This window comes from Lissotriton helveticus, chromosome 2_1, assembly GCF_964261635.1.
Source record: "Lissotriton helveticus chromosome 2_1, aLisHel1.1, whole genome shotgun sequence".
In the NCBI taxonomy this organism is placed as follows: Eukaryota; Metazoa; Chordata; class Amphibia; order Caudata; family Salamandridae; genus Lissotriton; species Lissotriton helveticus.
The window spans coordinates 1,387,435,585-1,387,450,015 of record NC_136059.1 but is presented as its reverse complement, the minus strand read 5'-3'; the positions used below and the strand labels follow the sequence as shown (position 1 = coordinate 1,387,450,015).

The window sequence follows — 14,431 nt, the reverse complement described above, 5'->3', positions numbered from 1 at the left end:
AATCTTGACTCTTATTTATTGAGCTATCTGTTATTTATTTATTCATTCAAAAATAGGGTATTATTTATTTATTTACCACAATGTGGCGGTATAGATTTTCAAATATGTCACTGAGTTATTGTTGTGACTAAAAATTTTTACTAGCTCAGTTGTGTCCCTTTATTTTTCAGTCAATGAGGTTACACGCTGATTTTCTTCAACCCCTTCTCGCTTCCCACTCCGCACTCTACTCTGTCAGTCACGCCGTCGCTCATTCCTCATGTAATGCGCTAGTTCAGTGTCCCTCCTTTCTCCCACGCTCTATTACACCTCAGACAATTACACCTTTGACATCCTTAAAGGAAACGTATAACTGCGCGCGTTACCAGGAGTGTTTCTTGTATAATTCTAGCAGTGTGACACCTTAGGCAAGGCTTTCTAAACATTGAAGCTCACCCGGTTTATTTTCTATTCAGCCGTTCGCGACCTTCATCTCTGCCGCCTTTGGCTCTCCGCACGAGCAATGTCTGTTGATTTCTTTAACCCCATGGATGCTCAGCATATTCCCCTGCTGTGCTGAGAAATCGGAAATCCCACACAAGATGACGAGCTGGGCTCGTCATGAGCGTGCGAGGAGGCTACTTCATGACGAGCCCAGCTCGTCATGAGCGTGGAAGGGGTTAAGACAATTAATTCTTCTTGTTCTGTGCTGAGGTCGTGTCCTCCATTCGCGTCCCGTCCTCGTCACCAGTGTAGCATCGCCTATTGAAATGAGGAATGACGGCTGGCATGGTTAAAACGATGCTTTATTATCATCAGGAAAACAACGACCTCAGCCACAGCTGACCGAGGGCAAATCACATTCCTCTCTTCTCCCGGCGCTCGCGTTGGAACGCTCTCAATGTTGACATTCGATATGATGTCACAGTCGAGTGTTCCACGGCGTTCAGTGGGACAGGGGTGGTGGAGGATTACATAAGGACGATACCACACTTTCCCAATGGGAGGTATGCCATCGTTATCATTGACGATTACTCCAAATACCCCGTATTGGAAATCATTGCCTCTCAAAGATCACATGACCTATTGCCCAAGCTGGAGAAGATAATGGCCTTCCATGGCCTGCTCAGGGACCTGAGGAGCAACAATGGCCTGCTATTTCATGAACAAAAGGTAGCAGCATATCTACAGTCCCTGAACATCATGCACAAGAAGGTCACCCATCGTTGGCCGCAAGCCAGCAGGGAATGGAACACTTCATGATGACTTTAAACAAATTCATTAGGCTTGAGCAAGCCAATCAGTAACTCTATGAGTGGGCCATCTACTTCTTCCTCCATGCAATAGGGCATATGTGAGAGTTGAGCTATTGGCATAGTAAATGACACTGCCTTTCATCACTGGCAGTAAAAGAGACGCAGTTACTTCCAGCCTTACCTAGTCTGCCTCTCTGAGGCTTGCAGTTTCTCAAATCACATCAATAAAATGCATTGCCATTTATAATGTCAATAGCTCAAACTCTTGCAAATACGAGACCTACTACATTGCAAATGCTTGTTTACTAGTTCACCACCAGCTAATCAATGAGCTGCCCATGAGCAGAGAGCTTGTGCACTACCCCCTGAGTGGTGCTCCAATTGTGAGGACAGTAATGCTAGCTAGAGGATATTGTCTTTCCGGGCCTGGCAGCCAGTCTTCTGTCTGTGTCTCGAATCCAGCAGGCAGACTAGGCAGGTCCCTCGACTCTTCAGCCCCAAGAGGCCTTGTCGAAGACATTGCTGTGGGCGCCCGCCAGCCTCTCTGTGGAGAAATCATCAAATTCTCACCTAATATTCACTATGTCCCAGCAGCTCAAGCGCCCACAGGTATGAGGACCGGAGACCGACCTCCTAGTTGCATCCCCGGGGCACATCACCTACCTATGGTGTGACCGGAGTGAGGGGGCAACACGTTCAAGAAGCCGGCACCAGCATCCTTAGCCGTGCGATGCATGCTAGCTCCAAGTGAAGAGGGAAAGAGAAAGAGCAAGAGCCGTTGCGGCCCTGCGGGCGGCCCCCCTGCTGACGACAAGGCCGCACCTGACCAAAGGCTTGCACCAGTCCCTCTGGTGTCTGCAAGGCCAGCAACGAGACAAGAGGTATGTCCCTCCCCCTACTTGCTGGGGTGCCCGTCAGCAGCTCAGACTGCCGCCATCTGTCCTGTGAAGGAAGCGCCCTCACATTGATGCACATTCTGACTCCCGGAAAGGCCCCAGCAAGGGCAGCCTCCTAGAGTGGTGTGCACTCGCTGTGCATAAGGCGCAGCATGCATGCTGCCGCAGCTGCCCTGCAAACTTGCTGGGACCCAGCTTGCAAGGAAAGTCAAGGCCTGGAAGGGTCCTCTAATGCTGCCAGCTCATACAGGCACAGTAGAGGCTGCCCTGTCCCTATTAGCATTCGCCTCCTTACCTGCTGGTGAACAAGCATTCATCACTTCGTAATGTCAGCTCCGAGGCCACCAACACGCTCCTCGGGAGCCACATTCTCTCTCACCTCGTCAAGGCGAGGCGTTGCCCAGCTTGGGGACGTGCTGCAGCCTGAGGAGGTATGTCCTGCTGTGTAACCCTGCTCCACCCGAGGCTGTGTTTGTCTCCCGCAGCGTGGCTGTAATGAGTGGGCACATCGTGCGGTGAGAAGACATACACAATAAGGGCAGCAGCAGAGAACTTGAAGGAAAGTAGTACGAACCACCAGTCCACACAGTGCGAGAAAGCTGTCGGGCCGTGCTAAGAAGCATTGCACTGCCATAGCGTACCGTCAAAACCATTTTAAATGTTAATTAGCCCTCCGAAGCCACATGACCAACGCTTCTATTGCAAACTAAAATGCTGCTCGATTTTTATTCATTCGCCTCTAATGCGCTTGCGCCAATTCCGCGCATGCGCACTAGGATTGACTAGGTTATCTAATTTCCGTAAACATGGAGGTTCGGTTAGAAACAGCCGGGAGTCTGGATGCTAACATGGAGCAGCAGGAACAAGAAGCCGCGCCGCTGCCGGCCGCGTTACGGGCGAAAATAGAACGGAATCGCCAGCGAGCGCTCATGCTGCGCCAGGCCCGGCTCTCCAGCCGGCCATACCCTGGCGCTTCAGAAGGTGAGAGCTCCGCCGTGGAAGCAAGGGTCTACGATCGTCAAGGAGCACAGTTTCCTTGGCTGGCAGCAGTGAAAAGGGAGACTTGCGTGCGCTCTAAATAGTTACAAGTCACTCCTTGTTGATTTATGTACTGCTGGGGCTACGCACTAGCATAGTTTTGAAGCCAGAAACAACGGATTAAAATAAGCATTGACAAAATCCGCAGTAACAGTTGAGTCAACTGAAGTTGCATGCTGCAAACAGTACATAATTTATTTATTTGTGCGTTTTTATATAGCGCGGACTTTACCCGAAGGTGTCAGAGCGCTTCACAATAGGAACAGAACTGATACATGAGAACATTACACATGCCTGCCAAGTATCACGCATCAGGTGTGACGCCCACGCATTTCAGTGCGGTGTTCCGCAACACCGCACTGAAATGCATTGTCACGCATTAATGCTACACTCGGAAACTGGCTACACAGGGTGCCAGCGCTCTCGCCTCCGGCACCTGTGCACCGGCTCTCAGTGCTGCTCCGAGGCGTTCTCTCAGCAGCTGCTGGGCTCAGTAAATTAATAGTTAATTGTTTATGTCTGCTCTCAGCTCGAGGGGCTTAGAGTGACTGTTAGACGTTTCAATTGTTCTGTCCATTCCAGCGGCCTCCTGTCGTGCCTGGCTGCATATTTCCTGCCTCGCTTCACGTTTGTTTTTTTACACTATTTAGACGCCGGCCGGGCGGGGCCTGCCCTCAATGGTTGTTGCTAGCTGTGCCCGTCCAGAGGAACAGGAAGTGAGGTAGGTGGGTCATAGCGGCGGGAGACTCAATCCGAGTCCACGAGTCGAGTCGGTGCACTGCTGTCTTCGGTGTGCATCGCCGCAATAAAACCCCTGGCGTTCACATTGCCAGAGCAGCGGGGACCGGGGAGCCGAGGCCAGAGCGAGACCAGAGTGAGTGACTAAATTATTTCTGTCACTGACATGGCGCACCCCGCTCGCACATCTTCTGTGTTTACAACTTGAACCTCCATTTCACAAAAAATGCTTTCTTGAGGATAGAAATCTAACACCTTCAATATGCCGCCTAGAAACATACGGCTGTGTGTTGTCCAGAAATATAAATGCATCCCAGTAAATTCCAAGTCCGCTTTCCAAGGTTGTGTTAAAACCCGCACGTACTTTCCTTTTCATCATTTCAGCCAGCCGGTAAATAGTGCAGCCTTTCAGAGGCAGTGCCCGTGAAAACGGGACGTTTTATCGAACTCGGTTTAGTTCCCAAGCGGAAACCGCCCTTTTATGTCTGTAAACAGTGGCCAGTAAAGAAAAGTCACTGTGTTTTTGTGTATTATCTCTCACAACATGATGTTGTAGACTGACTCTCCTGTGTTACAGCAGTTGCGTCTAGTTCATTAAGTAAGTGTTGTTACAGTACTTACTTTGGCCAAAGCGCTGCACCCCAGTCACGAGTGACTGACTGTACTGTAAACAGTTTATTGTACTTGTGTCTGTCAGCGCCGACGCATCTTCCTCAGAGGCCCCGTGTCCTCTTTCATAATGATCACAGGTTTAACTTACTTCAAAGCACAGAGCGCACTACGCATTTAAGATTTGATGAGAGCTGTTAATTGAGACACAGTAAAATCTGTAGGTGCAGGGCTGCTCTCTCTCATCATCCTTGAGGTTTACATGATCTGAAATATCTGAGATTTCATTTCAAAATCAGACAGTCTCACAATAATAATCTCAGCACTGGCCGCAGGGCTGCTCTGTCTTGTCATCCTTCTTGGGTACCAGTACTAATCACTTGAGGGTATTACCTTCAGACTACAGGGTGCGGTGCCTGTTTTGCCACTAGGGTTCTCTGTGCTCTATCTATTGCATCCAGTAAGTATTTTTGTATTTAATGTGCAAGAGTCAGCATATTTACACAGAACTTTAATAAAGTACTGGTACTGAAATACTTGTTTAATATCATGGTTATGCATTCGTTTACTGTACAGTCAGGTTACAGGAGGGAGTACTAGGGTTAGTGTCCTTCCATATCTGGTGCTCTGCAGCAGTTTCAAGAAGTTCTTGGAGTTTCTTGTTGCTCAAATGGCTGTAATTTCTGATATTTATAAGTTTCCATGAGTGTAATTTCCGGTACTTATAAGTTTCCCTCGTCTTCATTGCATGATTTTTGCTTACAAGAAAGTGTCACTCATAGTCGTTGAAATGTCACTCATAATTTCACTGAAATTATAAAAATGTCACACATGGCAATCTGAAACCTTGGCAGCTATGATTACAAGTGAAAAAAACAAAAGCAAACGTTACATTGAATGAAGCAATAATGACAATCGTGAGCCAACTAAATACAAGAGGTAGCAAACGGTGCATTACAAAAGTGACAATCGTGAACCAACAAAATATAAGAAGTAGCAAACGGTGCATTACAGGAGGAAAAAGTGACGTGTGCAGGTTACAAAAGCGTACAAAGTAAACAGGGGTATAATACTGCAATATATGGAGGGCCCTCAAGCACAAGAAAAAACATTACGTAGGCCATGGTGGCACTTGTGCAGGTATCGAAAATAAACAAATGTAAGAGGTAGAAAACAGTGTGTTACAAGAGAAAGTGACGGGTGCATGTTACACACGAGTACAAACACAGGTAGAGAGATAATACTGCAATAAATGTCAGACTCTCAAACCACAAGAACACACTGGGAAGACACTTCCAAAGTCATGTACAGTATATTTTTCTATCATGGAAGGGCTTCCTTCAGATAATAGAGAGGGCAAGGATTACATTTGGAAGTGTCTTTGACGGAGGAGAGCTTTGAGGTTAGTTTTGAAGGCCTGGGAGGAGGTGGTGGTCCGGAGCTGTGGCGGAAGGGAGTTCCAGATTCTCACTGCCTTGCCTGAAAAGGATTGTGCCATCATTCTTTCCTTCTTGAAAGTGGGAGGTTCAAGCAGAAGATTTTCCGCATTACGTGATGGTCTAGAGCCTCCAGAGAGTTTCAGTTTATTTGCCAGGTAGCGAGGAGAGGAGGAGTGCAAGGCTTTGTGGGTGATACAAGCAGTCTTGTAGATAGCTCTAGCCTCGATTGGAAGCCAGCGGAGGCTGGATAACATCGGTGTGATGTGGTCGCTTCTTTTGGCCCCATAAATGAAACGAGCTGCTGAATGGAGAACAGATTTAAGGGGGGACAGGTGGGATTTGGGGAGGCCAGTAAGAAGAGAATTGCAGTAGTCAAGTCTGGAGAGGACCAGTGATTGCACCAGGGTTATAAGGTCCTGCTCCGGGAAGAAGCGACGGATCCCCCAAAGAAGGCGCAGATGGTATCGAGCAGACTTTGCAATGGAATTGATGTGGGGGGTTAGATTGAGTTTTTTGTCGAGAATGGCACCCAGTGATTTTGCGCTGTCGGCAATGATGGGTTTAGTGTTCAGTAGATTCAACTGATCCATCCATGATTGCACCGGGGGAGGAGAGATTGAAGAGGAGGAATTCGGTTTTGGAGGGATTCAGAATCAGTTGATGAGTAAACATCCAGTTATGAATGGAGTCGAGAGTAGAGCTTAGGATAGAGAGATCGTGAGTGGAGGCAACCTTGAGGTAGATTTGAGTGTCGTCAGCATAGAGATGATAGTGGATCCCGGATTTACTTAGGACATTTCCTAGTGGTTCTAAATAGAGGTTGAACAATGTGGGTGCAAGTATCGAGCCCTGAGGAACACCTTGACCTACCGCCACAGGAGAGGAAAGGCTGTTCGCTATTTTGATCATTTGTGATCTATCAGAGAGGAAGGAGGCAAACCATTTAAGCACAGTGCCCTCCATGCCCATTCTCTGTTTGAGAATGTTGAGAAGGGTGTTGTGGTTGACAGTGTCAAAGGCTGCAGAAAGGTCAAGGAGAATTAGAAGACAGAACCCCCCCGAGTCGAGGAATACTCAGCGCATCATCCCCTACTTGCAGTAGGGCTGTTTCAGTGCTGCAGTTTTGAATGAAGCCTGACTGGAAATTGTCAAGAAGATCATTGTCCTTGATATGACGAGAGAGTTGTTTCGCTACACATCTTTCTGTAATCTTCGCAAGAAAGGGTAAGTTAGTGATGCGGCGGAAGTTGTTGAGGTCAGACGCATCAGCAGTTGGTTTTTTTAAGAAGCGTGGTGACCTGCCCAGTTTTGAAGGAGACAGGAAGGGAGCCTTGATAGTGGGAGAGGTTGACCAGAGTGGTCCAGTAGGAGAGGGAAAGGGTATAAAAGTCAATGGCAATGGCACTGGGGATGGGGTCCAGATGATGGTTGGAGGGCTTTGTTTCGCGGATGCACTTGAGAAGGGCATCTTCAGATATGGGATCAAAGTTTTGCCAAATGGCTAAGGATTTGCACTCCTCTGGAGGGGTAGGGTGAGCGACCTGATCCACAAGTGATTTCACTTTTTCGTCGAAGAATATAGAGAAATCCGCTGCTCTCTTTGCAGAATCCTCCAGCTTGGAGGAAGGGGGAGAGCAGTCAGGACTCTTGATGAGATCAAATAGTTTTTTGGGTCTATTTTTGGCTGAGTCAAGGAGGGTTTTGAAGTGCGCCGCTTTCCCAAGGAAGATGTGATTGTGGTACTTGGATCTTGCGGAGCGAAGCGCGGACAAGTTATCGGTGGAGGGCACTTGCCTCCATTGTTTCTCCAGGAATCTTAGCTGCTTCCTTTCTTCATAGAGGGATTTGTTGAACCAAGGTGCTGAGGGGGTGGGCCTTAACCTTTTGCTTTTGAGTGGAGCGACGTTGTTGATTTCATCTGCAAGAACTGTGAGGCATTGGGAGGTGAGATCGCCAACGTCTAGGTTCGGGTCTAGCCTTGGAAGTGATAGCAAAGCTGATTCACAAAGGGGACCGACATCAATATTTTTAACATCACGGAACCAGGAGATAGCCCTCTTGGGTTGGCCAAGTGTTATAGCGTGTGATAGTAGAAAAGAGAATGGGATGAGGAGGTGGTCAGACCAGTCTACGTGAATAGGGGTAGTGATGGAAAGCATGCCTGCTTTAGAAATAACAAGGTCCAGGATTGAGCCCTTAGAGTGTGTTGATTCTGTGCAGTGTTGGATGAGATCGTTAGCAGAGAGGAAGATGGCCAGGGAGTTTGCGGAGGAGTCTTTCGGTGAGCCCCAGTGGAGATTGAAGTCACCCACGAAGGTCTGATTGTCACTTTGCGAGTATTGGTCACTGATGAAGTCAGTGAGTTCCTTCAAAAACAAAGGGCTACTACGAGGCGGGCGGTAAATGACATGGAATCTAAGGGGTGAATGGTGGTGCACTTGTAGCTCAAAAGAAAGGCATTCAAAGGTATGGAAGGAGCTGATAGGAGAGGCCTTGAGTTGAAGGGAGTTTCTAAAGATGACTGCAACACCTCCCCCTGTGTTGACAGTTCTGTCATTCCTAAGTATAGAATAGCCTGTAGGTAATAGGAGATCAAACGTAGAATGCGATGTATCTTTGAACCAGGTCTCAGTGAGGAAGAGCATGTCAATATTGTGGTAGGTGATGGTATCCGAGATTTCAAGTTTGTGTTTTACTGCAGATCTGCAGTTGTGGAGCATACAGCGCAGCTCTGTCAGGACTGTTTTGGTTACGGGGGCACTTGGGCTCTGAAGGGTGATCTGGATGTTGTGCTTATGTGGAGGTGCTCGGAAGGGTTTAGGTGGATGCTTGATTCTGACAGAGGAGATGGTTGGAATAGTGTAGATAGTAGGGTTGCTAGGGTATTGCAGGTTGAGGAAGGGCGGCGTTCAAAGACTTGTGCGAGTTAACAAAGTTTGCAGACGACTGATTGAGCTTGGCTAAATTGAGGTGAGGGGGCGAGGTGCATCTCGTGGGAAGTTGGGAGGGAGCGGGGGTGCACGGAAACGTGGAAATCTTAGAGCTTAGAAGTGAAATTGCAGCTGTAAGCTGGGAGATGGAGGTGTTAAGGGAGATGGAGGTGATAAGGGAACCTAGCTTATTTTCCAGTGAGAGTAATGCAGAGCACGGAAGGTTGGGTGGATCGATGGAAACAGGTGGGGGTGGAATCGGTGGTGGAAGGCAGGGAGAGGTGGGGGGATAGGAGGTGCGTTCGGGTGTAAGGTTCAAAAGTGGGGAAAGGTGGAGGTTGAGAGCGGGAGTTACTGAATCGGAGGTTAAGGGAGAGTTGCCTTTGTTGGTGTTGCAAGAAGAAGAGGAATTAGGGATAACGTTAGGGGGAGAAGGGTGCGGAAGAGGTGAGGTGGTTGTGGAGGGCATGTCAGGTAGGAGAGGAGGCTGTGAGGGAAGGGGCATCTGGCAGAGTGGGGGGAGTTGAGAGAAAGGGAAGTGGGGGAAAGGAAGTGGTACTGTTGGACCCGAGGGAGGGAAATGGACAGGGTTACCAGGGGGGGAAAGGGAGTAGCATAGCATTGCTGGAGGAGTGGGAGGGAGGAGAGAGATGCAATGGGATTGAGGCGAAATCCGGGTGAGTAACGAAGGTAGGGGGAGGTGGATAGGAGGTATGAAAGAAGGGATAGGGTGAGCGTAGGGAAAATTCACTGGGGGAGAAGGTTGGAGGAGAGGTGGACTAAAAAGGGGGGCGACTGGAAGGAAAATGGGGGAGGAGAAGAGATTGGAGCACCGGGATGATGCAGATTGAACGAGGCACATAACCTACCTCTGTGAATGGTCTCGAGAATGCAATAATTTTGTATCTGAAATGACGTTTTACCCTATGTTTACAGCATAGTGGGCTTTGATAAATATGGTTTACTGTTATTGTTGGGTTGTTTTTGATGATGTGGAGCAATGAATAAACATCAACTGTAGTTAAGTCATCTTTTTTTCTCCTCCCCATTTCCTCCCCTGCGCCCTGAGACCCTCACAAGTGAGTAGTTGCGCTTTACCAACCCTTGATTGATTGACTCACTCCTGTGTGGCCCATTTTTGATTGTGACTGTAAACATTCAGGGGCTTATTTACAAGCCTCTTGCGCTGCCGGTGTGTCACTTTTAATATTTGAAACAGTGATGTACCTGCTGGTAACAAAATGTGAATTTGGAACTAATCTAGAGGTGTACTTTCGTGATCAGTTTTTTAAACATTCCAACAAAAAAATCCAAGAGCATATCTTAACATGTAAAAATCCTTCATTAAGTGAAGTTATGGACATTGCAAGAATCATGGAACATTCTTTGATATCCAAAATGTTAACATATGATTGCAAAAATACGATCTCAAAAATAATATGCAGGTAGCTGTGGTGTGTGAGCTGGAGGATACTGAAGAATGTGCGGTATCCAACAGTAATACATTTAGAAAAGGCTTGGATAAGAAAATATCAGGTACTTGCTACAGATGTGGTTCAAAGTATCATATGGGTAACAGTATGTAATACCCAGCACATGGTAAGTAACCTTTAGACCCAGGAAGGAGTATTCCCAACGGACGACGCTTCAGGTTCATATACCAGACCCTTATCAAGGCGGTCCTGGCGGGACGCAGTGCTGTTTGATTAGCAGTCACGTGCCCCGTTGATGACATCACTAACGCTGACGTATCGCGCACCTTACCTTTCAGCCTACACTTTGGGGTACTAACGATAGTGGATCTCCATTAGCTTTCAACGACTATACGCCCTGATGAACTTCAATCTTTATTGAACGTAACACGTTGGCTGGAGCTCATGTTGTTTGATGACGTTTGAAATAAAGGATTGCCTTACGTAAAGGAATTGGTCAGTTTTTTTTAATTGGAAAAGACTTTCTGGGAGCGCACTGTTCCACTTTTGTTCAGGGTAAGTAACAATTGTAAGAAAGTAGAGCATTTCTAAGGTATGTGCAGGTCAGCAAAAACAAAACCTAAAGTCAGCCAGATAAGTACGGATGACGAAAATGTGTGTGAAAGTTTGAACAGTGTTTTGCGAACAGTGGATTTTGGAATGGTGGATGCATCTCATAAGATATGTAAAGAACCTATATGTGCGGTGGAGATGGGCACAGTCGAGCTGGGAGTAATGGGCAATTTGGGTTCACCCATCACAATTCTGTTAGATGTTACATTTGGGAAGTTGTGGGCAGAAATGCTTTTAAAACAAACTGATGTAAATCCCAAAGCGTTTGATGAATGTGACGTCATTATGAAAACATTTCTTACAGATATTTAAATATTTAAAGCTAGATAGTTTTTTACCAAAGTGAATTTTGCAAAGAATGTAAGCGATATTATGGGTTGGCTAGATCAGGCCAAATTAGGATTTGTACTTAAACCAGGTTGTGATGAACCAGTGGTGTTGGGTGACACATATATTTCGTCTGTAGATTATTCACATACACATGGTGTTCATTGCAAGATGGAAACAGTAGGCAAGCAATATGAAAATTTGTTCAAGGACAGTGTAGATTTGGTGAAGGGCTTTGAGCACAAAATTAAATTTAAGGATGATGCTACACCTATTGCTCCATAAGTTAGGCCAGTTCCCATATCAGCCAAGAAAGATTTTTAAAATGTGTTGGACAAAAATGTGTGAACAAAGGATCATCAAACCTGTAGAGTCATCTGAGTGGGTTTCTGCGCCAGTGGTTACTATGAAAAAATCTCGGGACATACGTTTGTGTGCTGATCTGTGGGTGCTGCATTGTAATATACTGGCTGACTGCCACCCTCTTACCAGGATTCATGACATGTTGGCAAGCTTAGGAAGTAGTAAGTATTTTTCTACAATAGACTTATGGTTAGCATATCATCAGATTCCGTTGGCAAAAGAGTCACAGCCATTAACAACTTTTATAACCCCGTTTGGGACGTATGTGTATCTGCGGTTGCCATTTAGTCTGGCATCTGCTGAAAGTTTTTTTTTTTTTTTTTTTTGAGGTGATGGATGAAGTGTTTGGTGGTGAGGTTGGAATTCAAAGCATTCCAAGATGATATTCTGATTCATACTGCAAATCTTGAACAGCAATTGGAACTGGTGTTGAACAAGTTAAAGAAACATGAAGTTACTATTAACAAAGAAAAAATTACATTTTAGTAAGTCAAGTTGATTACACAACACAACATTTCAGATCAAGGCATCAAACCCGAGTTGTCATTGGTGAAAGCAATACGTGATTTACCAGTTCGAAAAGATAAAGATTCTCTTGGAGCATTCCTTGGTCTGAGTAAATATTGCCAGATTTGTGCAAGTGTATGCTTTTTAGGTTTACAGACACTGAGCGGATTGTTGAAAAATAATGTAAAATTTGAGTGGTCGAATGAAGTGCAACCAGTATTTGAAAAGTTCAAAATGTTGATTATTAATGCTTCTGTCATTAGGCCATTTACACATGGGGAGAAAAGTGTGATTACTGTGGATGCAAGTTCACAAAGTCTGGGTTCTGTGTTAAGCCAGTTTGTTGATGGGGAGGAGCGTACTGTTGCATTTGCTTCTAGGGTGCTGAATACAGCGAAAAGAAATTACAGCACAATAGAGAGGGAGGCACTTGCATGTTCTTGGGCAGCAGGTAAATGTAAGATGTATATTGGGGACAAGATTTGACTTGTAAACTGATCACAAGCCTTTGAATTATATGTTAGGAGATAGTTGCTCCAATAAGGTTTCATCAAGACAGATTAGGCTGTTAACAAGATTGCAGGAGTTTAACTTTGATAAAAAATATGTACAAGGAGGTAAGAATGGACTGCCTTTAGTTGCCGGTGGAGGAGGATGAGGAGTACAGTAGACACTGACAAAGACAAGTGTGTTATGACTGTCACTGATGTTACAAAACATGTTAATGTCACGGAGAACGAATGGAAGGAAAACTGTGTTCATTATGACATTTTGTGCAGAATCGAGAAGTTTTTGTTTAGTGGTTGGCCTTGTGTCAGTAATTTGAGTATGTCGTTGGACTGAGAAACGCACCTAGTGTTTGTGTTCAGACAAATATTGGAAAGTGAACCAATCCTCTTTGTATCCTGTCGTGTGGCTCTAGGGGTCTTGGGAGAAAATTGGAATTGATTTTGCTGGACCTTTCAATTTCTTAAGTAATGAAAATAAGTATCTTATTCTAGCAGTTGATTACTTTTCCAAATGGTTATATTTAGCTTTTGTTAAAATGGCTGACATACAAGCGGTTGTGAAGTTTTTGGAGAGGTTGTTTCAAGTAGTAGAGGGTGCAGCCAAGGAAATAGTGATGGATAACGGCACACACTTTGTCTCTGATGAAATGGTGGCATTCCTCAGAAAGCATGTGGTGAAACATGTTAAAGTACCATTGTATAGTCCCTCTTCTAACGGTCTTGTTGAGAGGGCCAACTGCATGTTGAAGGAAGGTGTGCAAAGGGCCATTGCTGACAGAATTAATGTGGCTGATTATTAGCAGCAGAAAGTGTTGTTACATTATCAGTCCTGACAGCACCACAGGTGTTTCTTCATTTTATTGAAAGGTAGAAAACGACTCTCTGCTTTGTATTGTACCTGCCTGGGTGATAAAATAGACCTCTGCAATAGTGTGTTGGATTTGGAAGAACATTGGTTAAAAAGCCAATGAGAGTGGTGAAAGGAGACACAACATTTTCAAAGCCAATAAAAGTATTGAAGGTGACCAAAATGGCAGTAATGGTTGAGAATAAGGGGTGGTGGAATAAAAATGTGCTTGTTAAACTAAGTGACTAGCAAGCAAACATAAGAGACAAAAATGATGGAAGGTTATGGATTGATTAGAGGAGATTGTTGTCATCTTGGTACTCTGGCTTACAAAGCTCGAGATTTACAAGAACGATTGTGTGTCTCTTACTGGAATAAGCTTAAACTTGTGAAGACAATGTGAATCCTGGATAATTATTTCTAAGGAGTACTACATCAAGAACACAGTAGTAAGATGGCCCAAGTGGATGAAGAAGGGAGAGTGGGGTGAGTGTGAACCCCTTCCCCCGGGCTTGTGACACCGGCCAAACCAGGGTGAGTTTAGTGGTGGTTTTCTTCTGCATCTGTTGTAGTATGTGCTCATCAGGTGACTACACATAGATATATTGTCTGCATACAAATTAACATACCCCTCTTGCTCTAGATGACCGTTGAGTTTGTCATTTTCTAGTTTCAGACATTGATTAAATGAGAATGCCTAGAGTCATGCATGTGTTATTAGTGTGAATTTATTGTAAGATGGGAGGGCATCCTTTGACCAAGTCTACCAGAGGGCTTATTTTCTCTCATCAGGATCTTGGGAATTGCTGTCGTAGGCCCCAGCAGTTCAGATGAAGAAAGGGGGGCTTTTTCTGTCACAAGGACACATTGCTCCTAATTTCTAGCTACAAAGTCTCAGTGGTCAACATTATTTTATTCAGGGCCTCGCCGTCTCGAAAGTAGTGATTC

General features: G+C 45.6%; 1 protein-coding gene across 2 annotated transcripts in view; it reads left to right on the top strand.

Annotated features, from left to right (window-relative positions):
• Positions 1-2,921: 2,921 nt before the first annotated feature.
• The window catches only part of XPA (XPA, DNA damage recognition and repair factor), a 160,363-nt gene continuing 148,853 nt past the window's right edge, over positions 2,922-14,431 (top strand). For both annotated transcript variants that reach the window (XR_013607149.1, XM_078676326.1), the window contains exon 1: positions 2,922-3,112. Coding sequence is in view for 1 of the 2 variants with exons in the window: in XM_078676326.1 (XP_078532452.1) it covers positions 2,938-3,112 (175 nt within the window). In the remaining variant the exon portion in view is untranslated. The remainder of the gene's footprint in view (positions 3,113-14,431) is intronic.